General features: G+C 29.6%; 1 protein-coding gene across 1 annotated transcript in view; it reads right to left on the bottom strand.

Annotated features, from left to right (window-relative positions):
* Positions 1-27,500, bottom strand: part of LOC145247789 (uncharacterized) — a 372,873-nt gene that overhangs the window by 95,463 nt on the left and 249,910 nt on the right. The window contains exons 6-7 of the mRNA XM_080109427.1: positions 24,506-24,572; positions 1,730-1,760 (exon numbers count right to left, since the gene is read on the bottom strand). Coding sequence (XP_079965553.1) covers positions 1,730-1,760; positions 24,506-24,572 — 98 coding nt within the window. The remainder of the gene's footprint in view (positions 1-1,729; positions 1,761-24,505; positions 24,573-27,500) is intronic.

Here is a 27,500-nt window from a genome sequence, read left to right as displayed (position 1 = left end):
CAATACCCCTTATATCAAATCTCGAATCTGTAGAGTGAAAATTGACAGAGTAGTTTGGTAGGGAAATGTACACACAGACACACACAATTTCACTTTCATAGATATATAGATTTGTCCGTTTGGAATTTTTTCAAGGAAGATAATTATATAAAATATGTATTTTACTTTATTTGTGTGTGTGTGTGTGTGTGTGTGTGTGTGTGTGTGTGTGTGTGTGTGTGTGTGTGTGTGTGTAACTATCCTCACTAAAAATCAACTAAGCAGACAAATCAATAATCCTCCAGGCCGACTCACATACCGAAGTTCTTAACTTCCATTCATTTTTTTTCTTGAAAAACCTTTAACTAAAAAAAGCAAAGCAGAAACTCAAACAGAACCAGGATGTAGTAACCCACCTCCTCCTCTCTTCAAAAACATAAAAAGGGGTAGGAGGATTCATTGAACATACTGTAGAAAAAAAAAACTTGATAAGGGACTTTTCTTTTTAAATGCATTATTAATTCTTAAGATTTTATGAGTTTTTTTTCTCTTAAATTTGTGAATGATGAATAATTGGTAAAGATTCCATGATCTTTTAAAATATTTGAAAATAAAAATTAGTAATGAATTATGCAATGCCAGCCAGTTGTTACATAATCTTTCTCATGTATGCTATGATTTGATTTTCACTTCATGCAAATCACAGGGGGTTTCAGGTGCAGTGATATAAAAACTATTTTAAAAAATGATGGATGATTTAAATTACGATTAACACACTTTTAATGTTATTCTTAATACTAAATTATAAAAACCAAATATGTCTATTAGGTTTTTTTTAAAGATAAATTATAGAACTAAAATAAAAATTAAACACTTTTTCGCCACCTGATTTTGACATGCTTTCACGGCATATCAACCTTGTTTGTTTAACTCCAAGCAATACTAATTCAAAAGTGTGAATATTAAATGGCAAAAAATCTAAAATCAATATAAATTTACCAATTCAATATAAAAAAATCTTATTTCTGGGACATTTTAACTGTTTAAGGGCAGTTAACAAAAAAATAAATAAATAAAAATACTTTAGTAGATAAATTCTGTGCATTTTTTTACGAAGGGTTTCATGATGAAAAGTTAAAAAAAATTACTTACCCTACCACTAACCTTAAGAAACTCTTTCCATAACTCTACAACTAAACTTAAGCTTAAGTGGAAATTCCCTGAAAACTCCTTTAATCATATTACTAATCTTAAGTCAGAGTAGCAAACAAAAAACATCATAGACCACATGTAATTGCCTAAAATACAAACTCCCTTAAAAAAATGTATAGAATTTATCTGAGTATTCACACATAATTGCCTAAAAATAGAATTTTAATTTGAGAAGGGATTATTTAACAAAGAAATTCAACTCTTCTGAATTAAAAAAAAAAAAAATGGAATTCCACTAAAAAGCAGAGAACTCTCATCTCTACTAATTGTAAATGATTCTGGTTATCTTGGTTCACTATAAATTTAGTAGGTGTCCAATGACTTTGAGCACAGAAGGAAAATGCCTTTTAGTCCTTCAAGTTTTATTTTACTTTTCGCTTTTGATGAAAATGATTTGTCGACTTAAAAAAAAATCTCTTTTTAAAAAGTTCAAAAATTAAAACAAAAAAACAAACGTCAAAATAAAAAAACAGACAGCACAAAAACGAAATAGATCGGAATAAAATATCTTGGAAAAAACAAAAATAGAAATACTTACGAATCCTCTTCTTTGGTCTCCGTCTTACAACCTAAAAATGAAAAAAAAAAAAAAAAATGTTTAAGAATTTTTGAGATGATGACAATTTGTATTAATTATATTATCCGGAGTATTATTCTCATCATTGTTATTTTCACAATGTTTCTGTTGCTGTAATCCATGGATAAAGGTGTTAAGTTACAATCGTTTCTAAGTAACAATCTTCTTGAGGTTATAGGTTCAATCATCACTACAGGCGATAATAACTTTAAATAAAAATGACTTAACACTTACCTGGTCAATTAAAAGAATCTACTCTTGCGGATTAAAAATATTCAGTTCGAAATTCATTTCAGAGTTCGATAAAGATTTCCGAGTTTGAAAAGATGCATCTAAAAAGGCTGAAGATTACATCAGTCGAAACATTGTGAAAATAAGATAAGAATTGTACCCGTAATGATCCAAATAATCTAAAAAAAAATAAATATTTATAGAATTTGTATGTGACCATTAGGTATCTCCACGGTGGTGTCTAAAACGTCAACATTGTACACATTAATAACGACGTCATGATTTTGTATCTTTGTGTTAATTTCTATGGATAGGCATTCATGTTATGATGGTTAAGATGTTATGATGGAAGTAACTTTTTTTTTTTGCTATGGATAGAAAACAATATAAGACTTACCTTTTGTAAAACAAATGGATTTTTATTAACGAACTACACAGACTAGAGTTAATAAAATAAAATTAATTTTAACATCTTCTGTTGCCACATATGTACCTAAAGATAATGTTGTTTATAAGCCTCCATACTTTTTTAAAAAAAGGCGCAAAACATAAGGTTCACCCTCTATCAATTTAAATAATAAAATCGAAACAAATTTTTTATTATCTTAATAGTCTTATAATCTCTTATATGAATATATTTTTTTTTTATTGATGGAAACCTGTTATTAAAAAAATCTGTTTAAACTTCATATCACATAATATTTGAGTTTAATATCATTTAAAGCTTTTTAAAAATAATTATTTTTTAGAATTTTGTTTTTGTTGTAACTCAATTATATTACTGAGAAAAAAAATTATCAAGAAAAAGTGTTTTTTTTAAAACATAATATTGATTTTATGTCCAATTTTATTTACAACTTTAAGGTAAGTGAAATAAATAACAGGATTTTATATATATATATATATATATATATATATATATATATATATATATATATAACTATTTGTTAATTATTTGATTTTTCAGCTTTAAAATATGTTGAAATTTTTATTGATCTACATTAATTTTGTTTAGTTTTCATTATATGAAATATGGGGGGGGGGGGGTTGTAGAACACCTAAAAAAATATTTCCTCTAATATATTTAACGAAACTTACTTTTATTATGTAAGTTTATTTAATAATGAATAAATATCGAAAATTTCAGAAATATATGATTAATATTTGATTTTTGCTAGCTTTTTAAAACATGGGTATGTTTACGGCTTTAAAAACGTCAGCACATAGGAATGATGTTTTAAAACGTCGATAATGTAAACACGATTTTTGTCTCACATTTTCATTATTTATGTATGCTGTAAAAATTTTTTTTAAATGGTAAAAAGTTAGGAGAATAATATTAAATTAAAATTACATCGTGTTACATATAGAGGGGGTTAAAACTGTGGCGCGCGTTGGAGGTACCTGGTGACCATCTATGTTGAATGAAACAAACAACTGATGATGGTTTTGTTTTTTTTGTATAAACTTTTCTTGAAATAAAACCATAAAACATCCCCAAAACTCATCGTTTGGTGCTTTTGATAATCTAAGGCAGATAATTCCCATTTACTAAAAAAAAAGATGCATTGCTGAAACAGTTTATGAAAATGAAACGCATAAACAAACTTTAACAAAAACGAATACACGAATGTTTAAATAGTAACAGAAATGAATACTATCAATATAAACATAAGCTATTATTGAAAAATATTAATACACGAATACTATACCTGACTATTATAATCAATTAACCAATCGAAAAAGGAAACAACTTGAAAACAATTAACAAACTAAAAATGAAACAATGTTAAATAATTAAACGTTTTAAATTAAATTTTAAGTAATAAAATAATTAAACTTGTTAATTAACGTACGCAAAACCAAAAATAAATAAACTGTAACAATGAAATGATGTAAAAACTACAAAAAATAGATGAACTTGTGTTAATTAATAATTAAAAATATATCACTTATTGATCTCTTATTGCAAGAATTATGCAAGGAAATATTTCTCTCTTTTCTCTTTTCCACTAAAGAAACTCCATGAGATGAAGGAAGGTGGAACATCTCAGTCTTGGTCTCCAATAATTTTTGGATACGTCTTTTGATATGAGATCAAAAATCAAACGGGATAAATATGGGATATAATTTTTTTAATTAATTTTTGTAAACTATTTCGTCAATGCTTCTTCTTTTTTAGTAAATGGGAGTTATCTTCCTTAGATAATCTTCCTCTAAATCAGAAGCACCGTGAATTTATTATTCTCCAAGCTTTCGACTTATCTAAGTCAACATCATTGCATACAGGATATATCTCTCTATTATATAAAAATTATTTCTCATAGAAAAACAGATATTTCAAGTTTAAGATAATTTCATAACAAACAGCTGCCATTCATTTTGTGTTAAGCATATTTAAAAAGCGCAGGCGTTCCTGTTTATTTTCTTCTCACAGAGAAAAATAAACACAGAGTCGGTTTTTAATATCAGAAAAATTCGACTCTTTAAAACAGAGCACACTGAAATGAGGCAAAAATAAAAATTGCCTCCACTGAGAAGGATTTCTGTACCATTAACCGAGGACAGAAAAATTGAAGTATACTATCAAGAACAGATACTACAATTTGCTCTTAGCCACAAATGGGAGTCTATTCACACTGAAAGTCTAACTCAAAGATGACATTTAGAAATCATTTATACATTTTATAATGACCTTATTATTTGAATCTATTTGCACTCCTTTGATCTTGAACATGTGGTGCAATGGGGAAAAGGTTGGCTAGTTAATTTTAATGCATCTTAAACCAAGCTTCTCTCTTTCCATCAACCATCAACGCTCTGACCCACATCTGGCCCCTATTGAAATGAACGGCTCTCACCTTGAGGACACTCCTTGGTCTGACCTCCACTGCTGATCTGAAATGGAGCACATACATCAAATCCATTGCCAAGGTCACTGGAAAAATGGTTGGATCATTCCACCGCTCCGGTAGATATTTTATTGCTGATGCAATTCTCTACCTGTATAAAAGCCAAGTATATTCTAGGATGGGGTACTATTGCCACATCTGGGCAGGAGCTGCTTGGAGTAACCTATCCTTCCTTGACAGAGTTCAAAGCAGACTTCGTAATCTCGTGAGTGATGCCCCTTTTCTCTTGTCTGCAACCTCTTTCCCACAGAAGAGATGTTGCGAGCCTGTCTATCGCTATTTTCATAGCAAGTGTTTGACTGAACTCAAGTCTATGGTCCCTCCTCGCCAATCTTTCACAAAAAAACACTCATCTAGCCAAAATCACTATCAATAAATTCACCCACTTTCTATTGGTGCCGAAACCTAAATGTAGATTCCATCAACAAAGCTTTTTTCCTAGAACTGCCTGCCTGTGGAACTCTGTTTCACTGTTCTGCTTGCCAGCTTACTACAATATTGTCGTTTTCAAGTCCAACATAAACAAGTTCTTATTGAATTATCCTTGTATACAATCTAATTATACCAAATTTCCATCACAAACAATTACTATGTTACTGTTCCAATGGCTACAATACACACACATTAACCCTTAACCTCGAGTGGCCTCTAGGCCTTGATATGTGGTAACCCCTTTGTAAAAAAAAAAAAAAAATGTTTCCGTTAAAACATTTCAATTTGTCATGTGAAAATTAACAAAGAAATTTTACAAATCCAAAAGAAAAAAAAAATTATAAACACTTGATCTCAACTTTCAAGTTTAAAAACTTCAAGATTTTGAAAAGTTAGCACACTAGATAAAGTGTTATAATAATGTATTATACAGTGTAATAAAAAGTTAGCACATTAGATAAAGTGTTATAATAATGTATTATATAGTGTAATAAAAAGTTAGCACACTAGATAAAGTGTACACAGGCCCACAAAAAATGTCTGAGCAGCACCATCAGCATCTTCCGGTAGGAGTGCATAAAGCGATCAGCACCAATTGAGAGAAAATGTAAAATGTAAGAAAGTGGACCACCTAGGACTGAACACAACCATACCTTAGCCTGACAGCAACAAAGTCACTGTTGGACCAAGTTTGAAGGTCATATCTCAAAAGTAGAGAAATTATTATTGTCCATGTCAGATGTTGTCATGTGTTGTATGACTTTTAGAACTTGACTTTTAAAATAATCTATCTCTGGCCAGGTCTTCATTCCTCTTAAGTTCTACATTTACCTCAGCACTCTCACCGATTCCTTCAACGTGACCATAGCATCCAAAATTTCTTGTTCTGCAAATATCTCTATTCTAGGCATGGCCAAAAAATGAAAGAGAAACTAAGTTTTTTTTTTATTTAACAAATTAAAATCTATTAAAATCCAATATTCTTGAGCAACTTCTTTTCCAAAAAGATAAAAGCCTAAATTTTATCATATGTAAAGCAGAATAATATAAAACTTTTTCTAATATTTTTAATAGAATTTTAAATTAAAAAAACAAACAAAAAAAAACACACGATTCATTGATAAATAAACAAACACATATTTTTTAAAAACTTTTTGAATTAATTTTTTTTTTGTCTTAAGATTTAGGATGATTTGTTATAAGAATATGCAAAAATATTATAAGTACGTGAATTTCAAATAATTTCATCTTTTATCTCAATATGTCGAAATCCCATGTTGAAATTTAAAAAATCCAAAATTTAACGTTCCTTTCTAAGAAACTACGGAAGGTTTTACAAGACAAAATAAATTCATAATTCGTAATTTTGGAAAAGGGGGAGGTAGCAACCGTTTGTAAATACAGAACAACTGTTTTAGTGCGTATAGTCTACCATAGTTGAATTGATATTAAGTTAGAAGAAACTGCCAAAAGAAATGGTATTTTTAGCAAAATGCGCAGTTATTTATTGATTTTTTTCTTTTTAGTATCGATTCTTCAAAGCATTTGCTATTTAATGGTATATTAACAATATTGGGCTCACTAAAAGAAAAATTATTAATTTATTTTTCAAATATTTAAAAGTAGTGTTTTTAATAAAAATAATGAAAATATATAATTTTTTTTTATTTTTGTTAATCTGAATAATAATTATTAACATATTCAACAAATTTCACACTTCAAAACACAAAAGATGAAAAATTCAACACATTCAAAATTTGGATTTTCAATCTTAAAATCTGATACGTGCACAGTTGTTTTTTTTAATTTTTTTATTTACAATCCTCACCCTCCAACAATAAAATATACTTTGCTCAATTTTGACCGATTATTTTAAGCATATTTGTACCCACAAATAAGGAAAGAGCGTTGAAGGCAAAAAAAAAAAAAAAATATATATATATATATATATATATATATATATCGATTAGGAAAAAAAATGCACCATTATAAAGTTCATTCTTCACTTAATAATCAGTGAAAATTTCGTATTAATTCGATAATTACTTTATTTTTGGTAGATTTTTTAAGAGAGATTGTCAAAAAATACTTACTCTCGTTCTGTTTTGGCTGAGCCTAGTCTATTCTATCCATATTTAAACTCCTGAGGAGGTCAATCCAATCTTGGATCATATTACACATTGATCATATCATTCTCATATCAATTCTTTCCATACAACAGATGTTCTCAATCCCCCCTGGGCAGTTTTCACTTCTATATATCATCACACTGCATCCATATGCCTGATAGACTTCTCCCTTTGCATTAATTTTCTTTCCATTCTCTCTGCATATATTTTCTCCTCCTCTCACGCCCACATGTAATCTTTCTTCTTTAGCTTTCCCTTATTTTTACGTCATTCAAATTTATTTCCTTTAACAAAAGCATTTTCTAGACTTTAACTTATCTGAAGAAGCAATATGATGAAAGCTTATTTCATAAAAAGTGGTTTTTCTCATATTATAAAGTTTTATAGGTAACGAATAAAGTAAACATAAAATAGCACTATAACAATCACTATGAGCTTAATTACTAGCAGAGCAAATTTCGAATCTTAAAATGAAAATATGATTATCTCCTTTATACTAAAATAAAGTTGAAATTCCTCTGAATCTTCAGTTTCAACAGGAAAATAACAGAACATTTTCTAAACTAGTCTTTAACTCTCAACACTTACATCAATTTCTAGAACATGCTTTACTAAACTATGCACATATTTTATCCCATTTAAAAGTTATTACATTTATTCTGAAGAAACTGCTTTTCTCAAATATGTAGTCCCAAATAGCAAAGCATTTTACTCTCTATCCATTAAATCCTCTCATTCCCCTCACATCACCATGTTACTTCCTTAACAGGTATATTTGTTTCTAAGCCACTGATTATTTCATTTTTCACTCATACTAATTTCAACATTTTAGATTTTAAATATAAATATTAAACACTTCTTCATTTTCTCTTATATGCTTCTTAATGCTGTCCTGGATGTATTTAAAGAATAAGTAAATATCAGAATGCTTGATTTTCAGGACTGCTCCTTGCCTATTAATAATAATTTTAATCATTCCTCAGAATGCTTGAATAAATTAATGAACATCTCAATCGCAAATGTTATGTTCACGGTAATATTTCGAAACATTTGAATTAAAAACAAAAAAAAGATTACTGGTTCCCAATTTTCATTTAAAACCCAAATAAACAGTTAGGCCAGAAAACAAATAAACACAGCGATCATAATGAAACTATATTACCCTACAGAAACCCTGAAATGGGCCACTGGGATGAAATTGGTCACAAATCAATATAAATTTTTCTCTTGACTGCCTTTTCTCAAGAATTTCATACTTTGATTATGGAAGTGACACTGATACTTAATTATTGCACATACAAGTTTGCATGATATTCTATTAATAACTTTTAAAGAGTTATTAAAAAAAAACAAAAAAAAACCCAGAAAATCATTTAATACCTTTTTACGATTTTTTAAAAAATAAAATCACAGAAAAACATTTACTATCATAACAAAAATGTATATCGATTATTACCTTTCAATAACAAAACCTTTCTTAACTAATCAAAAATTCAACTTTTTTCTTTTTCATTACATGAAATAGAAAATACCTTCTTATAAGATACTTTCAAAGATTTATTATTGAACTAACAAGAAACAGAAAAACGTTTATCACTTTTTTTTTACTAATGTTCTTTTTGGTCCCCCGATTTATCGGAGAGGGACTGATGTTTTCAGTGGCGTCCATGCTTCCAAGCATCTGTTAGTCCAGATTACTGCCAGGTAACCATCCATTGGGTTTTCTTGAAATTTTGCCACAAATTGTATTTTATTAAATAGATGTGCAGAGTAAAAAAAAATTTTTTTTTACAAAAATTCTCGTTGCGCCCCCAGGGGCTCAAAAAAAGTCCAAAATACCCCAAAATAGCCAAAAATAACACATTTTGCCCCATAACTTTTGATCCATCCATTAGATTTTTTGAAACTTGGCCAAAATGTGGAGATCATTGTTCTTAATATAAATCCAGTATGGGTAACCCTGACAAAATTCTGTCAGTGCTAAAAACGCCCCTTTTTGTGGCTCTTTTTTCTTATTTTTCAACAAAAACTTGATACGTCTGACTATATAGTGGTTTTTCACGGTGGTCAACTCAACTATGGCTGTGTTAAGGCCTGAAACTGCACCGTTCTCCATTTACACTGGGATTCGGCGTGCCCAGGGGCTCAAAAGAGGTCAAAAATGCCCCCAAAATGCCACTTTTTGACCCATAGTGTTTGATTCATCAATTAGATTTTTCTGAAACTTGACCAAAATGTTGACGCTATTGCTCTTAATATAAATTCAGTATGGATGACCCTGGCAAAATTCTGGTTCGCATCTTTTAGGGCTAAAAAAAAAAAAAAAAAAAAAAAAAAAAAAAAAAAAAAAAATGCCTTTTTGGAGTTCATTTTTCATATTACTCAAGAACTTGATATGTATATCTATATAGTAGTTTTTTATGGTGCTGAATTCAAATATACGTGTTTAAAGGCATGAAATTGCATCGTCTGTTCATTTTTACTGGGATTCGGCATTCCCAGGAGCTCAAAAGCAGTCAAAAATGCCCCAAAATTGCAAAAAATGACACTTTGTACCCCATAACTTTTGCTCCATCCATTAGATTTTTCTGAAACCTGGCAAAAATGTGAAAGCAACGTTGGCCCTTCACACTTCTCCCATTCATCATTTCTTCACTATTTTTTGTGGCGTCATCTCACATGCAGCACAAGAGGGAGACCACGCACGCGCGGCTTGTTAACCTAAACTCTAAACTAATTTACTAACATAAGATCGTTTAATGCTTCACTTTACAGCGTTTGCTTTTCATTCACTTACAATATTACTTGTGGAAAATATTTCAGTCTAGAAGGATTTTTTATTACGAGAATCAACACAGCATATCTTCAGAATTATTTAGATTTCTATTTGTTCAATGGTTAGCAGCATACATTTTATTTACATGTACATACCGGACATGTTAGCAGAAAACGCCTTCTCTAGTTACGTTTTGTTATTTTTTGATTGAAACAAAATTAAAATTGCCCAAGTCCAGAAGGATTTCTCCTTTACAGAACGAGTACAGAAAACAAACAAAAAAAAAATCCTAAAATATTATGACCTTTGGAAAAAATTTCTTTACGGTTTTCTCTTTCAGAAGTAGAGGTGGGGGCAATTACATGAAAATAGTTTGTAAATATATCTGCAAATAATAAATTACAAAAATGAATAATAAAAAAATTACATTTTAAAGTAGGGGATCCCGTTCCAATATTTTCCATAAAATGATAACAGAATGGTTTCTCAATTTCGGAACATGAAAATTACGGTGGTGATATTTTCGTTTTTCATCAACCGATTTCATTTCCTCCTGTTTTAAATATAAATAAGGATGGCAAAAAATGCACTATTTAATTTTAAAAAATTTTTTACACTTCATTCTTAAATTAGCAATCACTTGACAAAAAAATAGATCATGATAGAAAATTCCTAAGTAATAATTTACACATTGTGAATTGATCTTTCATTTTTATCAGCCATTATTTCATGTTTTAATTATTAGTGCAAGATTTCTGAAATTAAAATTTATGATGCATAAAATTGAACTAATTTACAAGACTAAAATAGGATTTATATTATTTAGCAATCACCCAGAAATAAGGCTAATAAATTATATTAAATATTTCCAAGTTCCACTTTCTTGTTTCTTTAAAACTATTTATGCCACTTTTTTTGTCCAATTACATTTTGTATGCAAATATTCAAAAAAGTAAAATGAATTTTATCCTGTTCAAGTTACCACCATAGATCAGTAGACATAAGTAGAATCACATGAACAAGATAGATATCTACGAGGAAACTAATAATTAACAAAAATGACAAATTGTTCAAGTTTGGTTATAGAATTTTTTCAGTTAATCCACTTTCTTGGGCAACACCGAAACACTGGTCATCTAGTTATTTATAAATTATAGTCAACGATTGCTTCATACTGACTTTAATAAAATTTTATATAATTCTTTTTATTAAAACAAAAAAAAAGGTAAATGCTGGTTTTTAACATCTAATTATTTAAGATATAAACTAGTCAAATGCAAAAATTAATTAAAAAATATATTTTATTGCATTGAAAAGAATGCAAGTACAAAGATTCCAAGTAACACTACATCAGAAGAAATAGTACTATGTGCGTATATATATATATATATATATATATATATATATATATATATATATATATATATATATATATGCTGTGGGGTCGCTACCAACAACTGCTTATTCTATTTTGATTTTGTTTGGAAATTCATAAACTATGATATTTCTGTTGAGCAAGCCTGGAAAAGGAACAAGTAGGATACAAGAGAAATTGTTTAACACCAAGAACCAGGTGTTGATTAATAAGACCATCCTTGAGGAATGTAGGAATAGGCAGAGGAACTTAAGCATGGCTTGAATTGATTACCAAAAACATATGATAGTGTTCCTTACATGTGGCTACTGCAATGCCTTGATTTATATAAGATCTATACAGCAATCAGAGCTACTATGACTCAATCAGAGCTACTTTGACTGTACGTATAAAACTGTGACAAACAACCATGGCATTAAACCACACTAATGGAACTGAAAAAATTCCTAACGCCAAGATCATAAAAGGAATCTTCCAAGGGAAGCCTATTTCCTTTACTCTTCTGCCTGGTGATAGATTCATTAAACAAACTAATAAAAACTGGAGTGCTTACAATCTGAGCCAGGGCCACCAACAAGACTCAAATAAGAATCAACCACCTGCTCTTCATAGATGATCTCAAGCTGGCTTGTCGACTCTTGCAGATCATGCATAACTTTTCCATATAAAATTTGGTTTAGACAAATGTGTCAAGCGCTCCATCAAAGCTAGGAAAAAGGTTTAAAATGAAAAACATACAACTTGAAGATGCTGACATAAAGGACATAGAAAAGCAGAAACAATAAAAATACTTTGGTGTAGAAGAGAACGGTTTAATTCAGCATGCAAAGATGAAAAAAATGGCAGTGATTATATACGCCATGTAAGAAAAACTTGTAAAACAGAGTTTACAAACAAAAACAAGATCACCGCCATTAACCAACGAGCCATGCATGCGATAACATACAACTTTACCATTGTTGACTGACTACAAAGGGACATTAACAGACTAGAGTCTAAAACATGGAAAATGTTTACATTGTATGGAATAACACATAAAAACCAGTGTCTGCAAATAAAAAAAAATGGAGGAATGGTCCAACCAACAGTGTGCCAAGTATTTTCTGGAGGAATTCACCGAGGAGTATATAGATAAGTAAGGTTCTATAGACTCACTTAAAAAAAATGATCACACTCTATGATAAGGAGATCATAATGCTGCCCAAGATGAAGGTTTGGTGACTAATACTTTTAAAAAGATGAGCAATCTCGGCAGTGGCAACAAGTGCAGTGAAGTTGAGAGCAGGAGCCACCTGGCATTCAGCTGCAAGATTCTGCTGAGGGATGGCTACTATATGAACCGACAAAATGGAGTGCGTAAATATCTCCACTAGACGATCTGTAAAAAGTTGCATATCGAATGGCGTAGCAGCAAGTCCTGGGAACATGTTTACCAGAAAGAACAGTTGGAAATAAGTCATACACCATCCATTATGATTATGAAATTTCTAAAGCTAAGTACCTAGAAAACGGAGCTAATAAACCTGACAGTGATGTGAGTCAAGAAAGAAGCAACCTTAGTAAAAGTTAGTGTCTACAATGTTGCTGGGTTAAACAGAGCTAGGAGAGAAAAAGATAATCAAATACTAATCTCTAATGTACGACATGAAAAGAAACTGGAATCTTAGGAAGATCTCTATTATTCCAGTAATGATAGAAATGACCAGACCCATGAAAAATTTCTTTTTTAAATTACCTGGAAAATATACTAGAACAAAGTGCAAGAGAGATTCAAACAATGGCATTTAAATGGACAGTTAGAATCTTAAAAAGATCTCTCGGTTGGAATATAACTTCGTTCATAACTAAAAGTATGTCTCTTTACTTCAATATTATTATTATGTAGAAGTGTTATTTCGTTTATTTTTATATAGCGTTTAAAACATTATTTTGCCATCTAATTTGCATCTGTGTGTGAATGCGAGTCATTTTTTCTCTAAATGCTCACAGAGACATTAAAACATATTTTAATCCCAAATCCTTCGTTGGAAAATTTCTTGGCTTGTAAGTCAATTAATCACTGCATTAGTTTGCTTCCAACAATTCAGTCTAGTCTTAATATCACTGCAGGAGTTGTTTACCATGGAAACCTGTTTCGGGAGTTAAAAACAAAACAGTATTTTACCTCATGGCTCTTCATTAGTGTTGATTAAACACCACCTCCCTTAAAAAAAAAAAACAAGAACAAAAACGTTCCATATATCGAACCTACATTTTTTTAGTCCAGATTAATTGTTTTTGCTAAGCTATTCATGCTATTAAAATTTCTTCCTTACCTCTGCTGTGGATCTTTTCCAAAGAAATATATATATACACACACTTCGAATTCTAAAATATATACTAATATATATATACTAATATATATATATATATATATATATATATATATATATATATATATATATATATATATATATAATTGTCCAACTAGCACAATTAGTTAAGCTCAATGAAAATGCTTTAACACTTTCAGAGCATATATATAAATAGTTTACATTCCCAAACCAAAAGATATGTGCAAACATATCTTTTGGATTTGAAATGTAAACTACTAATATATATATATATATATATATATACATTAGTAGGTCGCCCGGCATTGCCAGGCTATAAAATACGCTTAACTATGATATTTTGATTAATACATATTTCATATTTATTATTCAAAACCAAAACGTTTAGCTTACGATTTACTTTTTCCTTCGACATTAATGCCTGAGCTATGAAGACGTGTTTGTTGCTAGACGAAAAATTAAAACATGAAGGAATAACTATTACGTTACGCATGCATATTCGTAATACCGTAGTTCACCCTTGATCTGCCAAATTCAATTTTTTTTTTTTTTTTTTTAATTTTCACACTTTTGCACCGATTTTCCCCGGCTAAAATCCAAATATAAAGTTTTGCATGGGTTCGAATACCCTATATATTAAGTTTCATGTGTGTAGACAAAAAACTGGCAAGAGTTTGGTAGGCAGAATTTTTTAAACAAATATATGCATACATAAATATATATAGAAAGAGGTTTGTATTTACTATGTTTTTTACGCAAATATTACACAAGTATAAATCATGTAAAATATTGCATGAATTACACGTAATAGTTAACTAAAGATGATTATCCAATAAAAAAAACCGAAGCAACTAATAGGGAATGAATTAAATTGAATGTTTAAAAGAATATGCAAATAAGCTAAATTTTTTGCAGATGAATGCAATTCCATGACCCATATATAACAAAGTTGTATCCTATTATACATTTTCGTAGTGTGTGTGTGTGTGTGTGTCTCTCTCTCTCTCTCTCTCTCTCTCTCTCTCTCTCTCTCTCACTCTCTCTCACAGCCTACAGGCAATCCACCTAAGCAAGTTAGGTACCGAAATGAAGCTTATGACCTAGCGGATGTTTCAGTGATATTTATGTCCATGTTTGGTGTATGGAAATGAAAAAAAAAAAAAAAAAAAATGAAAAAAAATAACGATTTACTAAACAACGTTTTATTTACTGGATATTTTTCCGGTACAAGGACTCACGTTTGCCCAGTTGGGCAAACTTGGGTTCTTGTTTTCTTTTTAAATGAATAGAAAAAAAGGTTTTCTAATATGAATATCAATACACAAAAAAGTACAAATTTATAGAAGTATGGATATATTCAGAAAGTGGAGCCACTAACATTTGTTAGTTTCTATATACTTTGTTCATTATTTAATAAAACGCATTTCAAGCATTTTTTTTTTTTTTTTTTTTTTGGCTTTCATCAAATATTGTTTTGTGCAAAGTGTTTTTTGGGGAAACCATTGCAACAGTCAATGTCCCTCTGATGAAATAAAATGTGTGTTCGAAAGATCGTTCCATCCAATATAATATAAAGGAGAACATGACAAATTAAGAATACAAGCGTTTTGCATATATTTTTTTCAATAAACAGAAAAGAAATAGTCACTGTGTCTTTAGCTGTGTTCTTAAGCGAGCTAAGGGATCTTTTCTCATATTGAAATTCTTCAATTTATAAGCATTATTTTAAGAGTGATATATATATATATATATATATATATATATATATATATATATATATATATATGAATAGCTTCATGGTTAAGATATCAGGTTGACAATATCAAGATTGCTGTTAAAGATAAGCTTGTATGATGCTAGATTACATTTAAACCAGAGAAAATAACAGTAAACTTTAGCTATGTGATATAGAAACAAAAATATAGATTTTATATAAATATATTATTACAGGCTACCAAGAAAGGAAAAAAAAACCCAGAAAGTAAAGCTCCCGAATTTATTTATTTATTAGTTTTGTCTGTAATGAATTGATTAAGAATTTTTATATGACTACGAAACTACGGGCAATACATTTCTGAAACATGTATTGTACATAATAATATTTGTTGAAGTTTTTTGGAGTATGTTTACAAAATATTGATCATTTTGACTAACTAATCTTCATTTGTTGTTGCTGTACCAGGTTATTGGAAATGTAATAGTGTACTTAGCTACAATTTCTTTTAAAAAAATGACAGATAAATACTAATATGTAACAATTTTAAATAATCACCTGAAAATAAAATCACCAGGAGAAGTGTTGACTTATTTCAAATTGAAGAATATAAAAAAGTTGTCTACCTTAAGTTTAAAAATGGACAAAAAAATAAAAAATAAAATCAGTTCACTGTATAACAGGTAAGTAACGTTTGATAGGCAAATAGAAGAATGCCCATCATAGAACGGTTAAAATTTATTCACCCAAACAGAACAGTTTGTAGTAATTTTATGTTCCCTTAGAAAGATTAATATCAAGCCAAATCCTTATTTTAATTAAAATTAATTATGAGTTGGATTCTAGAAAATGTCTAAAAATCTATGGTTTAGCTTAAGAGGTCTTACAAAGAAAAGGATCAGGGAATCTTGCTTAATTTCAGATTTAGTCATTAGACTATGGATCAAATTCAATGTAAATCTGAAATATTTGAATCTTCAAATGAGAGGTTACGCCTACAGTATGCATCCTTAAAACCTTTTTAAAATACTCAAAAGAAATTGAAACTTGGGGAAAATTTATTGATTAATCTCTAATACCTATTGATTAAATTTGATAAAAATTGGAGCTATCTAAACTTTTCACAACAGACTTCCAACCCGTTTTTACTCCTTTTGCATGACACTAAATTAAACACAATGTATCCTACAATATGACGCTATATGTCTAGCAGCTCTGTTCAAAACATCATAATGATCGGTTAATTTGTTTAAGAGTAAATTCTGTGCATACAAATAAATATATAACATAACTTTATACATATATATATATATATATATATATATATATATATATATATATATATATATATATATACTGTTTTCATTTAATGTCACTTTTCCTTTGTTTAGAAATCAGATTTTTTTTCATATTTCACAAGCTTACTTCAATGCCTCATATTTTTTTCACATGCAACATATTTCCTTGTGCATAACGAATGGTTGTTATAAAAGAACAAAAACAAACTCACAATTTCCATTAACTCTATAATCTTTCTTTTGATAGAAGTTTGGTCCAAGATGTCAGAAAAAACTTTTCCTCCGAGAAACCAAGCAACTCTCCTTATGAAATACTGAGGTGTGTAGTCGCTGAGCTGCTGTGGTTAACTTATTTGAGTTTCACACAAGATGATTATGAATTAAAACATTGTTTGATTTCATCATCTACAATAATGTGGTTTTTTTTAATATTTTGATGTCAAACAGCATGACTTGTGTAGTAGTTTGGTAAATAACTAAAATGCCTCACGGCCAACACAAATCCAACCATCAAGGTATCACATGCAAAAATAATTGTTTTTAAGAGTCAAATCTCAACAAAATAAGTTAACACCCCTAAATTTGGAACTGACCCCTTATTCACCCAGCACAGATGGAAAGAAACAAAAAAAAGTATTAAGAGATGTCATCATCTGAGGAGCCACCTGGCAGTGAATTATATTATCACACAAAACTAACAATCTAACTTTATATGCCTCCTTAAAGACACAGTTGCAAATATGATGTGGGTCAATTTCTTTTTCCCCTTACTTAATCCTATTAATCCTGAGGTTACAAGATTTTCTTAATCCACTGTTTCAATGACTTTCCGGCAGGAAATCCCTGTCAGATTATCAGGAATAAAACTGTTGATTTATTATCAAATCTAAAAACAACGCTTTTTTTAATCCCTTGAAATTGCATATACTGTTTATCTAAAAGTAATCAATTTTCCTTAAGCTTAATCCGTTCAAAATGGGCCAACAATCTGCAGTAATGAAGGTAATTGCAGGGAAAATTTATTTTTATATGTAACCTTGCATCCATATAAAAAGCTTTGTCCATCAAATAGGGCAAGATTAATATGAAATAGATTTTCTGCGGGTTGTCCTGAAAACTCCAAATTGACATAACAAACCAGAAAATTTTACTTCAAAGTGCGCCTTTTTTCAAGTTGACTACAACATGTTTTTTTCAAGTTTAATGTAAACAAATTCTTTCCACAACTACCGATTACAGTGTTGTCTCAGTGACCACTTTACACTCATTAACATTTTCTGTAGTCTATTACGCTTAAGTTTGAAATAAGCATAACAAACCATTTTTGTCAAATTGAAAACATCGAAAGACTATCCATTTTAGTTTTTAAATAAACATATTTTGGAAAATCAGATAAAAAAAATAGGATCATCCGTTTCTTAAATTTATTCAACTTATCCATGTTGTCAGAGGAAAGTCAATATTAAAATAGGAAAAGCAAATGCGTGTAAAATTGCCTTCTGGAAAGATTTGTTTTATTAACATTCAAATTCTTTTTTTTAAATGAGACAGATGATAATTATCACTTGAAATTGTTCAAAATGAAGAAAATTTCCATAAAATTGTTTATATTTTATTCTTTCATTATAATAAACATTGTATATGCAATCAATGACTTTTTCACAGATTATCTTTTTGATTCCAAATGTTAATTTAGATCCTAAGTTTTTGTCAGTATTCTTTAATTTCTGATTTTCTCAAAATTAATTTATTAGTTTTCTTTTTGGGATTTCACAAAATTGTGCATGCATAATTTTCTTGGTCAGTTTGAGTTTGTATTTAAATGTATAAAAGTTTGAGTTTGTATTTAAATGTATAAAAGTTTGAGTTTGTATTTAAATGTATAAAAATGTTTTTTTAGGGCAAGACGTCTTGCAAATGTCAGGTTTTGTAGTTTTATTGAAAATATTTTATTATAGATTCTTTTTTCTTTATCTTCGAGAATCAAGTGTAGTTAATAAAAAAAGAAAAAAATAGATCATATGCTCCTTTCATATGTTTTTATCACAAAAATAATTTCATTAGATTTTGGAATTATGATACAAAAAAAATAAAATAAAAGTAAACATATCAACAATGAAATCTAAACTTGTGCTCTTGCACAATGTAATTTTATTTAAAATTGTTTAACATTTAAATTATTCATTTTAGAAATTAAAAGTTAAAAAAAAATCAAAATTTAAAATAAAGAGTATTTTACACTTATTTAATATATATATATATATAATATATATATATATATATATATATATATATATATATATATGCATATATATATATATGCATATATATATATATATAAGCTCCAACTGCACTAATAATTGTTATATGTAGGATAGCTTCATTCAATTGACCTTTTTTTTCATGTTTATTTTTTTTAAAATCTTACCGTTTTTTAAAGCCATTTTTAAGTAAAACAAAAAAGTAATTATTTAATTATGAAAGGAAAAGTCTCTCAAAAGGGCGGTTACATTACTGCATAGGCTAAACTTCTCATGAATTACTTGCATTATTTCCTGCTGTTTGGATATGAACCCTGCCCCGAAATGTTTGCCAAAATAAAGGGGGATACAGAACTAGAATAGAAGATTCAAAGTTTTACTTTTTTTCGAGTTGTTTATAGAATCTGTCATGATGGTCACTTTATTAATGTTACTATAAAAAAATAAATCATAGAAGTTTGGATTTCAACAGTTAATTTGTGCATTAAGATAATCATTGAGTCACAAACTGACCAAATGCTTATTGTTATTATTAGTGGCAGAATTCAACAAGATACGGAATAATGACTAATCTAACAAGAAAATGAATGATTTTTGTAGAAAGAAAAAATATATAGTAAATAAAAACCGAAACTGAACTTGAAATTCAGGTATGAAGGGGAGGGGTAAATTAAAACCGATATTAAAATTGTCATATTCTCCAACTGTACTAATCGATTATAAAAACAAATATAATAATTTGGGGTAAAATATTGCAGTTACTACATGTGAGATATTAAAACATTTTTAAAGCAAAGTTGCTGCTTATGCGATGTATGAAAATAAAACAATGAAAATAGAAATCCATAATTTCAAATAAATTAAAACTTGCTTTTTAAAACATTATCTTAATTATCACATTTATTTTGATATCCAGAACATTTTCACTAAATTAGCTATAACTTAGGTTTTTATATCCTAAAATCTTTATAATAAACCTAAATATTTTCAGACTTCATGGTAAACAATTTCTTATCTCATCTAGACGAATAATCGTCTTTAATTTTTATTTTTAGCTCAACATGAAAATTATCATTCATTTCTGCCTTCCATCGATTTTATTATTCTTCTGGGAGATGAGCAAAATTTTATCAAAAGTTCAAGAAGTTCGAACGAATAAAATTGTTGTGAGATGTTCATGTTGAAATTTAGGGGGAAATAAAATCAGTCTTACACATGACATGACAAGTGCATCTCGGAAATAAGGTGCTAAAGAAATGACAAATTTGAAGCATGAAGACTTTCACGAACATAACTGGAGACAATACTAAATCATTCTTAATGAATAGACACACGGAGTCGGGTACAACTCAAATTTTTGTAGTTTTGCAAACATTGGATATTTAGGGTGTTCGCGTCAGTTTCGAGGTTTTACTGTCATTATAATGGGAGAAAGACGAGAGACATGTTATAAGGTAAACAAAACAATGAGTTCGGAGGACATATTCACAAAAGAGATAATTTATATGCTTAAAATGGAAGTTTACAGCAATAAACAAAAATGTTTGTGAATATTTTCAGAGTTCTTGTAAAAACATGGGGAATTCATTAGTTGAGATATTGAAGTCTGAATTAAGAGTCATGTGCTTTAAAGGTCAAGAAACATCGTTTTTGAAATTTCTCTGCTCATTTATAGAAATTATAATTCATTGAAAGTTGTTCATAAGAGTCAATGTTCATTTGTTTTTATATTAATAAGATATTTCAGTGAGAAAGATTTGGATATTTCAATGAATAAAGTTTATACAGATTGACAGACGATAATAACTTGATGAGTTGTGTGTGTGTCTGTGTGTCCATTAATATTTGTGTACGTGAGTGGAGAGATGTTGCTGAGGGAAGCGACACCAGTCCATAAACTCGGGTCAACTGGGTTCCACTGGTTTATTGAAAAAAAATCTGGCTTTTTAAAAGATTTAGGTTTTTTTTAAAAGATTTAGGTTGCTCCCAAAAAGACCATCTATAATATAAATCTCATCTGTCTGTTTAAATGTATGTATGTTTGTATGTATGTCTGCCTAAAACTTTCGACAGAGGTGACAGATTTTCATAAGATCGGTATCATTTTGAACTCAACCCTTCTGATGATAAACATCGAAAAATTGGCCCAAAACATTAATTCCTTCACCCTCAACTGGACATTTTTCTACAGGGAGGGTCGGTTTTTTCGCTGACATTTTTTGCAAGTCATTCAACCCTCGCGTCCACAACATCAGATAAAAGGCGTTATTTTGACCACCTGTGACGTCACAACCACAGTAAGTACATCAGTAGGACAGTTTTTTTTTTTTTTTTTCCCACCTCTTTTTTCCCCGAGCGTGTTTACTGGTTCGAGCCTGCTTACTACTACTACTATTTTTTTTTTTGTGATCGCAATTTTTTTTTTTTTTTGTGATCGCAATTTTTTTTTTTGTGATCGCAATTTTTTTTTTTTTGTGATCGCAATTTTTTTTTTTTTGTGATCGCAATTTTTTTTTTTGTTTTTGCTCAACCAACACCCTTACACACACCTCCACTTTCTTTTTCCTCCTTCGCGTCACGGGTTCAGGCCTGCCTGCCTACTACAACTCTTTCTTTTTTTTTTTGCTCAACACCCGGGCAACGCCGACCATCCAGGCTAGTTTCAAATAAATTTAGAAAGTTTTCTGGCTGTTCCAAAATATAATATATATACAGATACACAAGAAGTGCAGCTTAATTACTAGTAAGTTGAGAGATGATAAGCAATTGTGCACAAGAAAGGTAAGACAAGGGAAGCAGATGAGAACTCAGATGACATGTTTGCATGATGAGCGTACAGAGGTTGTTGAAAAGTTTTGTACATTTAGTGAAAGCATTGGAGAACAGGAAAGACCTGGTGCTCGTGTGATAAGAGTGAATGAAATAAATTCTGCTATTACTAACCAGCTGAGTATTACCATTGTCCACCAAAGAAAGAGTTTATCGTCAGGCATATGTACGCAGTGTAATGATGTATGGAAATAAAACCTTGCCAATGAAGGCTGAGGACATGCGTTACACAGGCAGAAATGCGAGTCTTAAAGACGGGCTTAGATCTGATGCTTTCAGAGGAAAATTAAATCTACATAATATAGGGAGATTTTGTTAGTGTGGTTATGTTGAAAAAAAAAATGGATGAGTAGCTGGAGGGCAATTGATGTAGCAGGACCGATTAGTGAGGAAAACATGTGAGAAAGTGATAAAAATGGTTTTTAGAGAAAGTGGGAAAATAAAAACCTGGTTAGAGATAGATTATTTTTTAAGTCAATTTCTAAAAGCCGTCAAAAACACATACAAACATGTAAAACGGATGTTAAACAGCATATGATGATGATAGATATGCCATCAAACTTAAGCAAAATATTCAATGAAATATTCTTGAAATAACTATAAATAAAATAAAATAAACACAGATAATTGCTTGAAATGATGTATTAAGATAGTAAAAGCAATATTTATATCTAAATATTAATATTAAAATATAAAATGTTTTAGAATATTTATAGTTGCAGTTACATACACCAAATCTCCATTATAGTAAGATGACCTGTTTACCCAGCGCAGACAAATACTTCAGCTAGTTTGAGATAATTAACAAAACACTAAACTAGCAGCTTTCATAATTCTTATGTTACTTTTAGTATGAGACATTCACTTGAAAAGCAGGTCAACGTCTACTAAGACCTCAATTGGTAAGAATTCCATGGTTCTACTAATTCTTAAAAGTCATGTGTCATTGAAGGTTGTATCCACTTGAAAAGAGAAAATCTTACAGCTTCCTTAAGTGTCAGCGGGGGGGGGGAGAGAGAGAGAGAGAGAGAGAGAAAGAGAGAGAGAAAAGAATGAAAGAAATAGTATGGAATGTGGTAATTTTTTTATTCTTCATTTAATTCTTGTCATTGTCCCTTATTCTTTTTTCTTCACCTCATTTTGATTTTTTTCATTTCATTCTTTTACTCTTATCCCTTCATATTTACATAAAAATTTTAAAATATTAAATGACATAAATGAGAATAAATGTTAATAGAATTAAATAATAAAAAATACTCAAAACACACACATAAAATAACATCAAATGACATTTTGTAGAATGTAAAATTTTCAAGATGGCCGATAGTGAAATCATTTGCTTCCATTAAAATTGGATAGCATCTAAGAAAGCAACAGCCTATCTAACACATGGCTAAAAACTGATGAAAAACATCGAATTAAAGAATAGTTATTTTTAATGATTTAATCGACATTTTTAAAGACCGAATTTCAAAATACCAAATGAAAGCAAGTTATTTAAATTTTATTCGTTTATTAAAACAAATGGGAGGATATTTCATATTAAAAATCTCCAAATAAGTCATCTTTTCTAGATTAAAATCAAATATGTTTTGCATTAGAAAATATTTCTTATACATTGAATTTCAGAAAAAAATGATTGGTGCAATTCCATCCCTATGTTGATATTTTACTTTTTGTCAAAATAAGATCATCAGTAGCCAGAGTAGAAAGATAAGTTTTGCATATATTGAAACAGATGCACATATTATATTATTATATAAATATTATTATATAAATATTATTATATAAATAAGCTGTTAATCCTATCTTTTAATATGTTTAGGTTGTTTTGTTCTTTTATGACTTATTTTATTTTATACCTTTTTTCTTATTTTCCTTTTTTCAGATTTTATTCACTGAAAATTATTTTAACTAGCAAAATAATACACTCTACTTTTGTCAATAAAACGATATAGTATTTACCTAAAACTAACGGTTATAATAATTTTTATATTTTTAACAAATGTCGACCATTCTCAAATATTTTCTTGTAATATTGGGTTTTGAGAATTTTAGAAGCAAAAAGAGAAAGACAGTAGCCGCCATGTTGGTTTAAAACATTAATTTTTATTTTTCAATTTTTTCCCTAATATTAGTTCTTAGTATTCCATTTCTATTCATTATATTTTTAATTCTTCCTTTTCTTTGTTTTTTTATACTTTGTTTTGCCGTTTAAACGATCTCACTTTTGCAAGAAACAAAAACTTTATTTTCATTCATCCTCTACACTGTATAAGGTAATGTCAGCTAAAACGGCTAAAATTTAAACTTAAATAAATCTTTATTTAAATAAACAACAAAAACAACTAAACCTACAAAAACAAATTTAAGAGAAATGCTATTATTACTACTAATACTACTAACAATAACAATAATAGTTTTATCAAGTTTGTTATTTTACTTACTTCTCCTGTAGTATTTTTGTCCATTGGAATCATTTGGGCTACACCCCCAACCACAGTACAGGTGTAACTGAAAGAAAACAAACAAAATATTAATTCAATGGAAATAAGCAGATAATAATTAATAAATAGTACAATGGCAATTATTCTTTTTATTAAACTTACTCCCACCCAGTCCTCTGTTGAGAACAAGTGATATAAGGAATGTTTACAGTTGCCAACATACAACTACTCCCCTCCCCTTTCTCTATCTCTGTATATAGATATAGCTTAGGTATGTGCATATATTTACATATTTCTCTATATTGGATTGGCTCATAAACTAATTAACCGATCATTATGAATTTTGGAACACAGTGGATAGACATAAGAGTGTTGACTATATTACTTAATTTAGTCTCACAAAAAACTGGCGTAAATCGAGGGTAAAAACAGTTTTAGGGCATAATATGGACACAACTTTCTATTTTATAATTCAAATATGTCAGATCTACACTGAATTTAATCCATAGTCATTCTACACAAATTAAGAAAAATTCACAGAATTTTAATTTCTTCTTAAGACCTCTTAAGCCTTAAAGTTTAGATATTTCCTAGAATCCAAATTATGTAATGGACTTTGATGAAAATTTGAATAAGGATTCTAGACACGAGGTTTAGTAACATTTTATCTTGATTTTAATCTTCATAAGGGGCAAAAACTACTTGTCGAATATCTCCGGCGAACCAAGTGCAAGAAAAATACAAACAACTGCACTCAAAAGAACGGTTAGAATTTTAAAAAGATCTCTCGGTTGCAGTGACTGAAATAGTGGTGAAAATCTGGTATCCGGCATAAAAAACAAAACGATTAAAAAATCGCCATCCCCATGAAAAATAAAACGATTAGAAAATTAAAACATGACAACCAGTGTAAATGGAGAATAAACTTTATCCGTCCCGAGATGGATATTCTTTTGGTATTATATATATACACTAGCTGAATCTGCCCAGAGCCCTTTTACTTCCAATTTTGTTTTGTTCACTGACCTCCGCCCCTATCGTTTTTCTTTATTTTTGTAAGAAAAAATTTACATTTTTGGAAACAATTTACATTTTTGAAAAAAAAATTCAGTGAAGATGTGTAATTTACAAGAAAATTGATAGGACATCTTACGAAATTGAATTCCCATGAATATTTTCGAGTTTTTCTCTTCATTTACCGATTAAACAGACATGATACAAAATAATGCATACTTTTAAAACAGCTTTTGTGGTGGTACTTTCCTTTTATTCATTGTTTTTAATAAGTTTTTTTTTTACAGTTGAACTGGATTACAGCATCATTTGGTTATTACATTAATCAATTAAAATTGTTTAAATCTAAAATATATTTAAAACAAGTTGTCTAAAACTTATGCTTGAATGTAAATTGCCAAAGACAGACGGTACGTTATTTAACAATTTATAGATATACACATGCTCGGGCACAATGTCTATAAACTATTAAAACTGTGGATCTTATTTGCTTGTTTGTCTTCGTGCCTACTACAGATGACATCAAAAATGATTAGCTTATTTATGATGCTCTGGCCTTCGGGTCAAGATCAAAGAAAAATGCATACACAAACACAAAGACAACTGTTTATTAATTGTAAATATGGTTTTGATTCTTAAACGCTGGGGATTTATTAGTTAGATTAAGATCCATAGAGTGAATGAGGTATTTTGGTAAATGTTGCCAGTCAAGAGTAAGACTCCAAAGTCTACATTTATTACTTTTAATCACTTTAGTCACAAAGACCCTGAACCCTTCCCCTCCCCAATCTCTTGTAGGGCCTTGTGCCTAATTTTGTTGTTTAAAAATCTTTTGTTTTTTTACTTAATTGTATTTTCAAAATTTTTAAAACCAATAAAATATATAAACAAGATCAAAGTGTAGTATCTGTTCTTCAGATCTACACTTCAATTTCTTGTTCTCTTTCGGTGGAGGAGAAATCCTTCACGACTGAGACAATTTTTTATTTTTGTTCCTTTTCTCCACATTAAAAAACGACCCTGGTGTCTAACTCTGTCCCGTGGGGAGGCATTGTAAATAGGAACAAAGGGATGACGTCATACATTAAAACAGAAAACATAGACGTCTCGTGACCCAAACTATTAGTAGAATATTTGATACTTTACGTGTAATCGGGTCATATACACATGTACACACGCATACATGTACATGTGTATATCACACACACACACACGCACGCACACACACACGCACACACACATGCACACACACACACACACACATAAATTGTAATAATGCAAAGTTTTTCCAGCAGTTCAATATTGTGAGGCAATCGCTATAATAAAAATATTTCAATATTATATACACCACATCAAATTAATCTTGGTGGTGGGCTGAAAAAATTGTATGATGCAAATTAAAACAAAAAAAAACTGATTTTGTTGAATTTTACGAGAATTTTGTTTCCTTACATTTGATGTGGGTTCCTTACATTTGATGTGGTTTATATATTAAAATATGCATACACGAGATGAAGCGTATATATCTGGAGTCTGTAGCGTGTAACTAAAACTCAATATTTTGCTAGTTTGAATTTATTATTGTATATTTGTCACCGTGTACACCGAACAACGTCATCAACTAAAGACGTGAAGAAATTGAAGAGAGAAAAAATAAAATAAAAGAGAAATAAAATATAGAAAGAAATAGAAGGAAGGCGGAGGAGGACAGAGACAAAGTGGGAAGAGACGTGGGAAAATATAATATAGATGGATAAAAAGAGAGAAAGGCGAGATAGAGAGTGAGAGACAGGAGAAAAATAGAGAGAAGAGAAAGGGGAGAGAAAAGTGAGAGTGACGAGACTGGTTGAGAGGTAGAGAGAGAGAAGAGAAAGGTTGAGAGAAAGACAGAAAGAGAAAGGTTGAGAGAGAGAGAAGAGAAAGGTTGAGAGAGAGACAGAAAGAGACAGGTTTAGAGAGATAGAAAAGATAGACAGAGAGA

The sequence above is a fragment of the Euprymna scolopes genome, chromosome 26, assembly GCF_053919585.1.
Source record: "Euprymna scolopes isolate OS-2025 chromosome 26, ASM5391958v1, whole genome shotgun sequence".
Taxonomy (NCBI): Eukaryota; Metazoa; Mollusca; class Cephalopoda; order Sepiida; family Sepiolidae; genus Euprymna; species Euprymna scolopes.
The sequence above is the reverse complement of the archived record's forward strand: the minus strand, read 5'-3'. Positions and strand labels throughout refer to the sequence as shown.